General features: G+C 37.2%; 1 protein-coding gene across 12 annotated transcripts in view; it reads left to right on the top strand.

The window, feature by feature from the left end:
* Positions 1-15,249, top strand: part of MCTP1 (multiple C2 and transmembrane domain containing 1) — a 444,146-nt gene that overhangs the window by 379,380 nt on the left and 49,517 nt on the right. For 11 of the 12 annotated variants that reach the window (XM_039545048.1, XM_039545043.1, XM_039545040.1 and 8 more), the window contains one exon: positions 2,942-2,995. In XM_039545048.1, coding sequence (XP_039400982.1) covers positions 2,942-2,995 — 54 coding nt within the window. Of the gene's footprint in view, positions 1-2,941; positions 2,996-3,486; positions 3,879-15,249 lie in introns of those variants that run through there. The other variant, XM_039545042.1, reaches the window with a different exon arrangement.

Here is a 15,249-nt window from a genome sequence, read left to right as displayed (position 1 = left end):
CCCTGGCCTCCAAAGCCCGTACGCGGTCTCTGACAGCCCAGAAGCTCCTTGCACCGAATGCACACATATGACACGTGCTCACAGGTAAAGCTTGTATTTCAACTTTACATTTTAAATGAAATTTTCATACATATAATATAGGGCTTCTGCAATCCCTCAGTACTCTCACTTTCATTTCTGGTCTGATACTCTAGCTACTTGGATTCTGTTCCCAGGTCTGCCAAGGACTTGTAGTTAGGATGACCAGATATCCCAATTTTATAGGGACAGTCCTGATTTTTGGGTCTTTTTCTTATATAGGCTCCTATTACCTCCTACCCCATCCCGATTTTTCACACTTGGTGTCCGGTCACCCTACTTGTAGTATGACCTAGGGTAAGTTGTTTGACCTCTTTATGCCTCAATTTCCCTATCAGGATAAAAAATTTTACCTTCCTTTGATAAGTGATTTGAGATCTATGGCTAGAAAGCACTGTATGAGTTTACTTATTGTTTTAGTAATAGCCCACAAACTACTAGAGTTAGTTTAATACTTTATATCATCAGACAACTTGGATTTCCTGCTGCTTCTAGTGGCATAAAATATTGTTTCTAGGTCCAGAGCATCACAAGATAGTGGTCACTCAGATCAGGCCAGAGTGATATGTGTCCATGGTCCATTTTTTTGTGATCTACAATATCTAAAAGTAAATACTACATACCACAGGGAGGCTGTGGATCTCAGCCGTCCGGTGTCATACCACATTCATTTCTACTCTGGTGGTTCATCAGATATCAGTCACTGGATCAATGGCTTATCCCTTGGATTAGCAGTGTTTGTTTTAGTACTGGCCAAGGACTTAATATAGCATGTCTCAGAACTCAAACTAACGTACCTTTAGGTCTCTGGATAGGACATCTTGCAGATACATTAGTATTTATATTGTAGACAACTGGAAAAGAAAGAACTTTGTAGGTTGTCTAGCACATCTCCCTGCACTAATTCAGGATCACTATTCACACTAAGCCATAAATAGCTTATCCAGTCAATTATTGTTGGCTCTTTGGACTAAGATTCAAAAAGAAATAGTCTAAACATATTATTTTAAATGGCACGTGTGACAAATTTAGAGTGTTCTTGTGCTTTAAGGCATTGAGTGGGGGTGGGATGGCTCTGTATGGCTGCAGTTGGAATCTCCAATAGGCACTATGCCTCCTTTAGGCACGCTCGCTATCAGAGATCCTTGATATAAAGGGGAAGCTCACTCACTGCTACACCCCCTGAGAAGGTGCGGAGTGAGTTCCCTTTCATGGCCAGCCTACTCACTGCAAGAGGTGTGTGCAGATGTGTGAGATTGCAGTTTTGTCCTGCCGCTGCATGGAGAGCTGAAAGGGTAGAAGGCTTCTTGTGCCTTCTTTTCACCGTCTGTACCCACGCAGGATATGGTCACCATCTGGTCTTTACATTATTAAATTCTTAGGGCAAGAACTTACTTTTTTGTCTCTACATTATTATTATAGTGGTAATTTATTGCCTGAAAATATAGAATCCTCTTGTAAATTTCATATCTTGGACAACATTTTACATCACTTCCTGGTTTTAATATGCTTTATATACTTGACATACAAATTAAGGGCTAGCTTTTAGTCTGTGTTAGAGGCTGTTTTGTACCTCTGCAGCACTGCAGGTCAAAATTGGAATCTTGCTTCAATATACGATAGCAACTGAAACTCTGGTGAGCGAACATATGTAGTTTTCTTTAGGGCTGATGGGAGTATCTGTGTCCTCCTGCAGAGCAAAGAATATGTTCCTTAAGTTTCTAATGTGACATCCTCTTTTGTCATTATACTTTATAATATAGAATTATGGTTTAACTTCTTCCTCTGTAATGATGTATGCTATGATTTTAGTTTACAACTCACAGTAAAATAGACCAGAATTTTCACCTTTTGTATCTACAGCTGTGTCTTGACTTTTGCATCTATACAGATATAGAGACAAATTATTTTTTGGTATAAAGAGGTACAACTCTACTTCCATTTACACCAGCAGAGAATTTGGCCCATAGTTTGGACGTTTGATCATGGGGTTATTAAGCAGGAATTTCTGAGTTCTACGTCTGGTTCTGCCATTAACTCTCCAAGCGCCTAGAGAAAGTCACTCTCTCTCTCTTGGTGTGTAAAATGGGTATAATATTTACTTATCTCACAACAATACAATGAAGATTAATTATTAATGTGAGTACAGTGCCTTGAACACATAAAACCTTAAGTGGTAGGTATCCTCTCTTTCTCTCACATATTAATCTACCTGTCCACAATATATTTAAATGGACAGATATGGGCACACATGTAGTACAGTTATACATAATGAGAGAGAGATGCATGTGCAGTATGTTAGATATACTAATAGTTCAAAATCACTATTAGGAAACGCTATGCTGATGATAATACAGCATGCACCCTGGGTCACTCCCATAGGCCATTGCCATAAAGAAGCAAGCTGGCATGAATTTGTTCTTGGGATTGAAAGCTTCTTAACCCTCCTGATGAGCAATGTAAATTAAGTTCAAAATGTTGTATGTTTCTCAGGTTAGCTGTAAATCCAAAGTAAGCACTTGTACTGTATTTAATAGCCACCACTAGAGCTGGTAAAAAGGATTCCTTAGTTAAAAATATCCTAGAGTGAATTTTGAATTACCTTTTAAATACTTAAATTGTCAAGATAGCATTTTATACAGGTAGAGGTTTTTAGTATCTTATTCCCTAATGTAGGTCAATTAAAATTATAACACTTTATTAAATTTGAATCTCTAGATCAAATGATCTTATAGTTGTACATTTTCCTTCTGTGCATTTATTTCAAATGTTAATAAAGTTTTCATCTACAAAAGGTTTACTATTGACAGAACAAAACTCTTCCTTTTTAAATTATGACAACTACTACTGTTTCTGTCGGTAGGTAGTGGAGGACATGCTAGAGGACGAGGAAGAAGAGGATGACAGAGATGACAAGGTAATTATCTTTCCTAGCACTTGGGTACCTGGGGATGGGAGAATTTAGACATGACACTGTTTTTACAGACAGTTAAAAAAGGAGTTGAAGTGTTTTAGTCCAGAAAATTGGACAGAGCTGTTTATCATCCTAACAATGCTACTGTATGTTGTAGGAAGGGATAGAGGACTATAAATCCTCTTCTTTTTTTGTCCAGAGCTGGGTAGAATATTTTTCTGCCAGGAACAAAAATAATTCAGCTTGTCTGGAACTTGATAGCTCTTGTGAAGATAACTGCAGTGACAACTGTTTCTGAAGGACAAACATTTGTCCTGTCTTGGGTATTATAAATAGGGCTGTACTTTAGGGGGGGAAATGGTGTAAAAATAATAACTCCACACTGGTTGAAAATGGGATATTGCCATCTGTAATTTTCAGTGAATTACTTGGTAGAAGAATAGCTGATATGTTCTGCACTCTGTATGATATTTAAATAATTACAATTCTCATAGACGTCTGCTTGATTTGGAGCTGGCATTGTGGCCCAGCAAGCTAGGAGACTGTTGTGGATCTTTCAGCCTTTGAGAATACATGGTTCAATTCCTGGCCTGCTGGTTGAGTTGAGGATTGCAACCACAGTAAATAACAACTCGTTTCCACATCTTACTGAGCCAAGCTTGGATTGGTTGTCCCCTGGGGAGAGGGAAAAACCAGAGGGAGGAAATTAGAATGACCTCACTGAAACAATGGAGTGATGGAGAGACAAGTGCGGTGAAAACAGCCTTGTTGTTGCCTTTGGGATTTGCATACCAAAAAATGAGACATGAAAGAGAAAAAATACAGATTTTAAAACAGCTTTGCATTAAATACAGACAATTTTGACCTTCACAAATGTTCTCCCTAGTTCTGTTATAATAGAGCAATGAATTCTTTTTTTTAAGAGAGGAGAAAAACAGTGTATCTTAATTTATGCCCTTGACCTTTGTTTCTAGTAGAGATGTACAGTTATATACCATTGTAAGAATTCGTATGCTGGCAGCAAGTATTTGAAATGTCAGAAAATTCACTGTGATTAGTTAATCCCCTGAATGATTATTTTTCTGTTAGCTAACCCAAGATTTGAGGGAGGATAAAAAAAAGAGTATTTCCCTCATTCTATTGCTAGTTCAAACATTTTAGAATTGACAGAAAGATATATGAAATTCTTCTGTACATCATTTAAATCATTAGCTACATAATTTTGGAATAATCAAACACTGTAATAACATTCTCCTTTTTACAAAACACGTGCTAGTTTTTAGCACTAAATGATATGAGCATACACTTCTGGCAATAAAATACATGATTTATTGCAAAGGTCAATCATGTAGGTGTAGAGAGCTTGTATTTTAACTCAACATGCAAGCTCTGAATCATCATTTCTCTTCTGATAAACACTGATCTGCCATCCATTTATGGCCATTTTCCCCTGCTTGTTGCTGCTTTATTATTAAAGCAACTATAAGAGCTTCATCCTAGTAGTACAGTATGCGTATTCCTGGAAATGTTAATAAATCTGATCAATTCAAAAAGTACAGTAATTTAATAATTTGGTAGATGCCAAACAGAACATACCAGGTTAGAAATAACACCAAATCTCTGGAGCTGTATCAATTGTAATCTAGTGTTTAGCTGTCTGAAACTGACACCAGAGTTCTAACACACTTACAGATATAGTTACCAACGTTGACTGAAGGTGAGTGCTTAAATTACTGTGTGAATTCAGTGGTAGTCTTTATTTAATGCCTAAGAGCAGTGCATTTCTTATATGAAAGGCATGTAGGTTGATTTCTATAAATTCAAAGTCTTGTTTCATTAATATATAAGTTTTATTTGAGCTCTTATAATTCACTATGCTATCATGAAAATCACATCTTGAATGGAAAAGAAAATGACATACATATTTTTTATTTAAAAAAATGCTTGTACTGTACAGTGTAAACAGTTATTCTTAGAATGGACATTTTATCTCAGATACTAAACTATAAATCAGATAACAAGCTTTTTTTTTTGCCAGTTTCCTCCTTTAAGTTGTATCATGTAGTGTTTGCGGATGAAGATGATGATGAAGATTTTTAATATTGGTGTGTCTGAATTGAAGGAGCACAGTGCTATACTCCTTTTTTAAATTCATAGATTCCTAATCTTAAAGTTTTGTGCATCATGAAATTTGGTGAGAAAACAAATGCATGTTTTGCAGTACTGGCAGGTACTGACCTCCAGCTGTCATTACTTCTGTTTTCTCATATGGTATAATAGTAAAGTCAGGTCAATGGGTCCTCTTATGGGATAAAAGTAAAAAGATTAATAAATGTGCCAAAGCCTCACTTTAATTGAACCTGAAGCATATGTTGCAAGTATGTAAAATATGACCCAGATGTTTAACCATGGCCAGTGTCTTTGCTTTCCCTGATTACCACAAGGCAGCTATTAGTCCTATAACCTTTGGACTTGCGGGTAAATGGGGTATTACATGGCACAAAAATAAAGCACCTGTTTTCCATTCAATAAAGACCCCTGGCAGGCTTTGCCTAAGCCTATCCATATGTTTTCATTTAGCAGATTGTTGTGCGATTATGAAAAGTGTCTTTCTTTAGAGCCAGTATAGATATTAGTCACTTACTCACAATGAAAGGGCAACTCATTGGCTACTTGATGAGGTCCGTGTGGGCACACACTGAAATAGGTTATTGGAAGTATGGTGGAGGGCTGTTTTTAACATCCCTATATAAATTGCAGAATCACAGAAGTGATAAATTGAGACTGATAACTATCCAAATGTTTATGATTAGCTAAAATAATAGTTTGTAAAATATTTTTATTAATAATGACCTTAAGTACCTGTGTGGAGTTTAATTAAGGTTGGCAGGGTACAGTTGTAATTAGGTTGTTGCTTGTTTCCTCAAACCTTATTTTGGTTTTGTTCCAGATTTACCATTTTACATTTTTATTTCACCTTGCAGTACAAATAATCGGACAGGCAAGATTAAAGATTTAAGGTTGTGTGATGCCTAACACTCTTTTAACTAGAGGACATTAACATTTGTTTTCAATTGAAATATGATTAATACTTAAAAACGTCAAGTATACTTAATGTTATATCAGTTACAATCTGCTGTTCAACAGTGGGACACCACTTTCTTAATAGTATTACTTACTAGTGTGCTTTTAAGAAGTGAAATGCTGTTGCAGTTTACTGTTTGGTTCAGACGTTTGTCATAAATTTAATACTCATATTTCAATAAGATAACACTGCATTCTGCATTCCATATGTTCTGTACTTTTCAATAAACCTGTGCCAACCACAAATTTACAGTTTGATCTTTTTTTTTTTTTACCCTGTTCCAAACTCTGACTCTGTGGTTAATACAGTATCTTTGCAAATAACGGTTAGTTAAATTACTTGGTGTCAAGTTACCAACAAACCATAAAATGGCTTTTTACAGTGTTATGTAGTAATAATATTGTGGTTAATGTGCGTAATCTAGTCATCTAAGTAATGAAGTTAAGATTTCTTTCTGTGGCTTAAGAAGTTTTTAGACATGCTTTTCATATAGCTTCTTACGCTTTTAACCAGGTCCAGGCAGTCACAGGGACTGATGGGTGAGGTGATGAGCATCTAGCTCAGCATTTAGCGGGAGGCACTCAGCACTTTGCAGAATCACACCCCCAAATAGTAGTAATAATTCAGATTTGTAAGAGGAAAAAATATGTGAACTCTGGATTTTAACTATATTAGTTAAAAGGCTTTATTAAAATATTCAGGTCATTTGCACCTTCAGCTTCTTTCTCTAACCATTTGTACTTTGTTTGGAAAAATCTCTGTAGTTCTACGTCAATGTTATCATATATGGAGATAACTTGATGCTATTATAATGAAACATAATTGGGTTAAAATATATTTTTAAGCTTTTAATCATAGCTGCCTGGACATACCAACTTTGTTTTCAAGCCCAAACATGTTTGTAACCTGCCTCAGAAGAATGTCTGTGCATCCTGAGTAGATCAGGGGGGTGGGGGGTGGGAAGGGAGAGAACTGTGATATGATATAAAAGAAAAAGATTCTAATCTGTCAAAATGGCAGTTATTTTCTATAAAAATAAATGCTCTGTAGGAAAAAAAATAGGGGAGGAGATGGAAAGGGGATTTTTTTAAAAAAAATTGAATGGAAAAATCTTCAGACACACTTATGGTTTGATACTGATCTTAGATTCTGTACATGTATACCACCTAAACAAGAAACAATATATGCGTTTGAGCATATTGAGTGTTTGAGCCTCTAACCAAAATTGTAGCTGTATATGATATTGCTGTCCTCTGAAAAGTTAGTTAGGACACATACACTTATTTAATAGATGTGATTGAATAATCTGAATAAATATGTGGCTAGAATAAAACTGAAACTTTTTATTGCTCTCTGCCAATTATTCATTTAGGGTGATATTCAAAAATCACCATAAATTGGGCAAGTAAATGGGCTTTATATAGTTTTCCTACATCGGGGAAGGGATGATGAAAGCCACTACCTCTAACAAAGAGTCCAGTATGGCAAAACCAGGGTTCCTTTGCCTCTGCTGCTTCAGCCTATAGGCTGAAATAGCAACTCATGTCCTTCCCTGGCCCCTGCGCAGGGGTTTTGTGGCCACTGCATCCACACTGAACCACAATCCTGGAGTTTGCCTCTCTGGCACTCCAGTCCATGTGTCCTTTCTCTCTCCGGTCCCCAGAACTACCCCAAGGCATGTGGAGCTTTGCATGAGCACCTCCCAAAAAGGCAAATTTCAGCCATGCCTCTGTCGGGTATTGGTGCCCCCTCTGGTATTGTGTATCCTGGACATATTTCATAAACGCAATATATTCTTTGTGTGATATTATGTGCATGTGTGATAGTCTCTGGGGGACTTTGGGTCCATAAACTATTGAAAGGATCACACTCATCCATATATGTAGTTTTTTCACCTGTGACTAATATAATATGGGCAATATTCTTCATTTATTAAGTAATCCAAGTAATTAAATAAGCTATTATATCAAATGAAGACCATCTCTAAATTATGCTAGCTGTTACAAAATGTGACATAATTTTACCCCTGCAAGTTTTTTTATTTTTTAATATTATTTCCTATGATAACTAAGCAGATTAAAAATCCTTTTTGTCTAGGGAAGGATTTATTTTTGTACTGACTACTCATGGAAAGAAGTATAAGAGATGTGCCTCTAGTACCCCTATTGTGACTCAAAAGAAGGGAAATATTTATTTGCCTCATCCTTCGGACCTTAATGTGAATGTAGGCCTAATAATTGTTTGACTCCTAAATTACAAAGAGGGCATTCATTCATTATAGCATTTTAGAAACCAAGGGGAAGAGCCATTTCTGACCCTCAGAGAAACTTTTGAGACTGTGTTTAGGTTGAAGCACAGGAATGAGAGTCTGGAGATGTGGGTTCTATTCCAGCCCCTGCCGCATACCTCCTGTGTAGCTGCAGGCAAGTCACATAAACACCAAAGTTTGAACATTTTGACATAAAGTTAGACAGACATCTACATCTCTACTTAAGCTCTTTTATGGTTCTCCACCATAGCATTTCCAAGAGCTTATTGGGCACAGTGGTGGATTTAGCCTGATATATCCGACTCGGATGGAATCTTCTGAGCTGAGCACCCAGAAAAAAAGTAATTTTCAAATATAGGCCCAGAGCATAAAATAACCTTTTATCTAATTCTATGACAAATCAGAAACATTGTAAAACTGAGGCACAACTTTGTGGGACTATGATTGGGTGGGGAGTATACCAGGTCTTTGGGGGGCCCCCCTGCGGGAGGCACACTAACCTGCTGCACCCAGCCCCAGGAAATATTTCTCTGAGAACAAAAGAGCAGTGAGTATTAGACCTCCAGGCTTGTCTAGAGAGGCATTCTGGAAACCATTGAGATCTGGTCCTCAAGTAGGTAGAAGGGCTGGGAACCAGGAACAGCCAATCAAGGCCCAGCAGACTGAAATAAAAGGAGCTGCTTAGCCAGAGAGTTCCTGGCTGGAGCCAATGGCATAAGGAAGGATGAGCCCTTGGCCACAGCCAAAGGAACCAAGCCAGGCCCAGTTTCTGGCCACAACCAAGGGCAGGCAGCAGGACCCCTACTGAGTTAATTTTGGAAAGGGAATTAAGCCCAGACCATTTTAGTTATAATTGATCCTGAAGGGCATGGAATGTTTTCTAATTGCGTTTGTTGTACCAGGGAAGGTGTTTGGACTGTGTGACTCAGCCACAGGGCCAAGCCACAGAAGACCCACAGGGGCCACCTGATAGCTTTAGGGAGTGAAGAAAATGGCAGCACCATGCCCAGATACCAGGAGGCACTCAAAGAAATTAGTGCAACACATCACAGGTCCTTTTGAACTTTCTAATCAGGGGTGAGACATGCTAGCCTAGGGGTGAGTGCTTTATGGACACAGTATTAAGAGAAGTGGGAGAGAAACCTGCAACTCACATGGAATGGAGCGGATTCTGGCATATCCCAGCAGAATGGTTCTCTGTGAAATGGAAGGCATGTCATGCTCGTTTTTCAACTGAGGCATGCCAATAAGGGTTATGGCATATCACAAGTTAAAATCTAGCTTGTAAAGCTGTGATGTGCTTTTCTTTTCACTGAGAGGCATGTAACAAAAAGCTGCAATCCTAACTACAAAACTTTGCGGCACAGCTGATCAAACGTTGCTGTGCTTTATGCAGTAGCCGTTAATAAGATGTATGAGAATGTGAACAAATATTGTGCAAATTGTATTTTGTGCTCACAATTTGTATATGTTTTATACGCTGTTTGGACTCTGCAGTATCAGGATAAAAATGTTTGTTATTTACATAATGCTAATAGCTGTTACTAGCTGTTTTACATGCAAAGAAGTAGTTAGAGAGATCAGCTAAACAAGATACAATCCTAACAAAATAAAACAAAAGAACATAAGTGAAAAATCACCTAGAGACTAATGTGGTTTGAAAAGACAAATTTACCATTGTATAGTTGTCTCCATGAGGACAGAACTCCCCACAATAGAGAGCAGCCTCAGGAGCTGCTGAGCTTCCATGGATTAGCAGGCAGAGAGGCAAATTTGTCATAAATGGAGTTCCTAAATAAATAGTACATATAATCAGCTCTAGGCTGCTTCCTTTTCATTGTATGGATATATATGAACCGTAAGAGCCCTGTCATCCCCTAGGAAACTGCATGAGACTGCATTTATAGTTTTCTTCATAAAAGAAGAGGTGTGGTTTGCTCCATCCACCCCAGCAGAAGTTACAGCTTCTAAACCTGACACATCACCTGTCTGGAGACCTTGTGCCTCCTTCAGGAGCCATGTTTCCAGGGTTGGTTTCAATAGCCTCTGCCCCACATAACCAGCTTTCACCCCCAGGTGTCTGTGTTCCATATAAGGGAGGGGAGAAGCATGTTAAAGCACAGAGTTGAAGAGGGTACAGTGCTGCCAAGAGCAGCCAAATCCCAGGCCCATCCCTCTCCTACTCCATGGAGCCCAGTATCCAGTGGCAAAGGGGATGATATGGCTCTTAATTGCTAATTTTTTATGGATTTTCTGTTTGTCATTTTGGTGCCATTTAACATCTGATACACACAAAACATATTTAACATCCTAGTTTGCTAGTATTCACAGTCAAAACCAATGAAACCAGCGGTGTATTATCACCTAGGCCACAAGGCCTAGGCCTAGGGCAGCAAATTTGCAGGGGCAGCAAATTTATAATAGCATTTTTGTAATCGCGGCATCAGTGACGCTGCGATTCTACCAATCATAGCGTGTATTGAAACCACCAATGATGGCGTGACGCCATTTAGTAAACATATTCGTGAGAATCCTAAACGTTAATAATATGACCAAAAGGAAGAAATAAAGGGTTCTCAGTTTTGGATCCATGTGTGGTCCCTCGCTATAAGCGAAATCGTTCTATTCAAGCAAGGGTCTGCTGTACTTGTAATTTTATTTATAATGAAACTTGTAAATGTTCAATTATTTTAATGATATTTAGATTCATTTTAGTTCAAACGAATTTGTAAAAAAACTAAAACAAGTTCATATGGGGTTGAGGGCGGCAATTATTTCAGGGCCTAGGGATGGCAAAATCATTAATCTGCCACTGAATGAAACTGAAGGCTAAATTCTTTAAAGAATAACACTTCCATAGTTGTGCACAATAGATATCCATTCCCCTGATCTACCTATATATATATACCTACACTTACATAACTTTAAAATTAGAATTCATCATGTTACAATATATAGAAAAACATATAAATGCTCACTAATTTCCTTACAGCACTCTTCTTTTAAATATTAGGTGCAACACAGGCATTGGGGTGGTATCTGTTATCTGAATGATCAAGTAAATGCATGTTTGAGCATTTTAGGAACAGACAAGGTAATATGATAGGCTAACATACAGCTGCGGCAGTCTGATAATGTAATGTTTTTATTGATTGTCTAACTGAGTAACTACCATGGGTATTAGGTTTGCTTGTCACAGCGTTTAGTGCCTGGGGTAGTCGAACAAGTTACTTTTCCATTGAGTTGACCTCAAAGTCCCCCAGTCTTTGAATCAGACGCCTCAGATTTCATACACTGGCAATTTCTTTCCTTTTCAAATGGGCTATATTAGAGAAAATGTGTCACCTTTTGCACCATGTAATACCAAATCAGATCAGAATTCCTGCACAATTGTGTCAGTGGAAATCTAATATTACAGACCTGCTTATCTCTAGATAGCACATGGAAAAATAAACTTACACAACTGACAGATTTACTTGATTTACAGATAAGTTATTTGTAAGTAATCAAGGTAAAGAATGTAACTGGATTATTTTCATACTTTTCAAAAACAACATCAGTAAAATGGCTGTTAAAGAAACAGAGCTTAAATATTTATTTCCCCCCCTTTTTTTTTAAGTTTGTCCAAGTCATTAAGTAATAAAGTCTGGGATGGGGGGAGGAATATTTTGCATTAGTGAACTATTGTTCGAAAGGCTAATGTGTTTGAAAAAACAAAATTTACATAATCCGTTTATATAAAAGTAACTCTAACAGATATGTAATGGCCTCTAAATAACATGAAGTTATAAGAAAAAGTCTGCTTGGAAGCTGATGTTACTCTCTAAACATGATTCATTTTTATTTTTCTCTAATAATCTGAAAAAGTCAAAACATGAGCTACTCAGCAAATATGCTTTTTAAGTATTTTAGACAGGATTTCTTATGAATGTTGTAACCCTTTTAACTTGCTATATGTTACTACCACATGTATTCTGTTATACCTTTAGTGCACCATATTAGCTGTCATTCGAAATTAAGTGCAGGCATGTTCTTTGTTGACCTTGAAATATTTCTTGATTAAAACTTTAAATAATGGTAACCGTATGAGAAGAGAGATGGCAGTCCCAGGGGACACTTCCTTCTCTGGTTTGTGGCTGTATTATTTAATTTTTTGGGATAGTCTAACATATATAATGACATAAAAATGTTGTGGAGTTGATTCTGTGGAGTTCCAGCACTCTTGTGCTGTCCCTTCTTGGTAAACAAATCACATTGGTATACTTCAGATCAACATACAGCATATAGGAAATAGCTCAGTCAGCTATTTTCCCAAGTTTAACATACACTCATGCATTTTGATAGTGGCATGGTTTGCATAGTATTCTAGTAAAAACAAGGGTTTTCTAAGTCTAATAACTCAGCTATGAAAATTTGCCCTGAATTGAAATGTAGCACATAGGATATTAGCCCAAGAATTAAGTTCCTTTAAATAAAATTTTGAAGATACTTGTTACACTGTTTTTTTATAGAAGAAGGAGAAGGGGAAGAAAAGAAATATATCTGTTTTAGAACAAAGTATGTTCCCCTATCTTGAAAACTGTTGTTATTCTGAATTTTGTAGGTTTAGTCCATAAATATGGAATTATTTCCTATAACTGTTCTGAAGTGAGGCTTTTTCCCCAAATTACATTTCATAAGGATTTTTAGAACGTAGATTCAGACCGTATGAATGGCAGCTGATCAATAATCTGTGAGCTAAGGAGAGGTACTGCAATGCCTCAGTAAAAACTATAATTTTCAAGCAGGTTTAAAGTGCTTTTTGAAAGGGCCTAATTAGGAATTTTCTCAATAGACCATTATGGGCATGAACAGTCTCAGACAAATATTACTTAAATTTTTATATCTTCAGAACCAAAATGGGTAAATTAATTATTTGTAAGTCCATTTTTCAGAAGACATCTTGCAGGATTCTAGGTCTCGCCTCCTTAACTGAGACCAGCAGAAACCCCAAGCTCTTAAAATTATTTGGCTCCTAAAGGCCAGGATGGCATGTTGGAGCAGTTGTCCTATCATCCTGTGAGCTTAAGAACAGCCCTTAGAACTGTCCAGTCAATTTCTTCTTGACCATGGTCAGTAACTTAAACTGCGGCCAGACCTCCTTGTATCTGGCCAGCTTCGGCCGTCTTGAGTGAATCTTGGCTGTAGCCAAGGATTCTAGCCCTTAATCTCTAACATTAGTGATTTATGAAATTTTGGTTACTAAAATCATGCCATGATTAAAATTCAGGGGACAGTAAAAATGGTAATCAGATTGACATGATTGTCCAGGACTTTCCTTAGACTTTGGAACAAAGTCTGATGTATGTTCTGTGTAACCACATCAGATCATTGTAACTCTTCTTAAGCATGAAACAGTAATTTTTGAATACTGGAGTTTTCTGCACTGAATTCTGATATTTTTTTCCCATCCAATACATGTTTACTACTTCGGAAGACTGAAATAAGCTTCATTTCTTGTTCTATCTCTCTCTCCCCCAGCCCCACAGGCACAGAGGGCAAAATCCTGCAGTCCTCCTTCAAGCAAAACTCCTATTGAATTCAATAAGATTTTTGCTCCTGTAAAGAATGCAGGATGTGATGCTTACTCTTCAGATACTTTGACTAGAGTAGAATAGTAGATAATGCTTCCTTTGAATTTTGATGTGTATCAGTGACATTTTAATACTGTCCTCCTAAGCCTATATGAAACATTAGTGGTGGTGGTGGTGGGGTGTGTGTGTATATATATGTGTGTGTGTGTGTGTGTATGTGTGTATGTATTATGAAGGTTCCCCCCCTTTGGACTTTTTTCTTTTGTTCTCATTTTAACATTAAATATTACTATATAACATACAGTACTAATATGTTTTGTTCTCATACTTCCATTCAAAAGCCTGTACATGAATACAGGAAGAACAGGGCCAAATTTTGCATCCACATACTGGCTTGGCACAAGATTGAGAGCAAAAGGGGCCATTCACCTCTCTTCTTTCCCCTTTCTACCCCTTCTCCTCCACCCCATATAGTGGGCAGGCATAATTCCAGTCCCTAATAAATAAAAAGTCAAGGAGTGGTGTCATATGCCAAAGTTATTAATAGCTCTTGGAAATGACAATTTGAAAACTAGTATGGTGAAGAAATTATTTAGGAAAGTAAGAAAACAAAGGAGAAAATGACACTAGTTATTTACTATAGTTCACCTGGAGAGCTATATAGAGAAAATGAACAATTCCCAGACCAGCTCTCAAAATTCTATAATCTGAAAGATGGTGTACTTATAGGGAATTTCAACTGTCCAGATATCAGTTGGACAACAACTACAGCAGAAATTGTAAACTCAGAGATTATTAAAATATGCAGAAGACAATGACCCAGATTGTGGAGATTTCTATCAGAAAATAAGCCATCCCAGATCTACTTATTGTTAGAACTGATTCAGAATGAGAGAAAAATGAAAAAAAAACCTTGGAATTAGCTATCTGAGTCCAGCAAATTAAAAAATGTACAGAATGTGGCAGATGAAGGATATTAGATTTCAGGAAAGCAAAGTGCAGTACAGCAGTCTACAATTCCTCTGGAAAACAAAGAATGTGAGAAATAAAAGTTAGTCAGTGTAACTTCATAAGAGAGAGCACAAATAACTGAGGTTAAAACAAACCTGAAATGGAAAAAGATTTGACCAAATAAGATTACTCAGTCAGTTAAGGCTTTTAGGGCAAAGATAAGGGAAGCAAAGAAGTAGAATGCATTTGTTAGCCAAAGGGATTAAGGGGAATAAGAAGGGCTCTAACAAGTATAAAGTGAAAAGGGAAGTGCTAAGGAGAAATTAGGTCCAGTAATACATGAAGAGAGGCATAAAAATTATTTTAAATAGCTGGTACT

Source organism: Mauremys reevesii, linkage group 6, assembly GCF_016161935.1.
Source record: "Mauremys reevesii isolate NIE-2019 linkage group 6, ASM1616193v1, whole genome shotgun sequence".
Classification (NCBI taxonomy): domain Eukaryota; kingdom Metazoa; phylum Chordata; order Testudines; family Geoemydidae; genus Mauremys; species Mauremys reevesii.
This window is presented reverse-complemented; position numbering and strand designations above follow the sequence as displayed.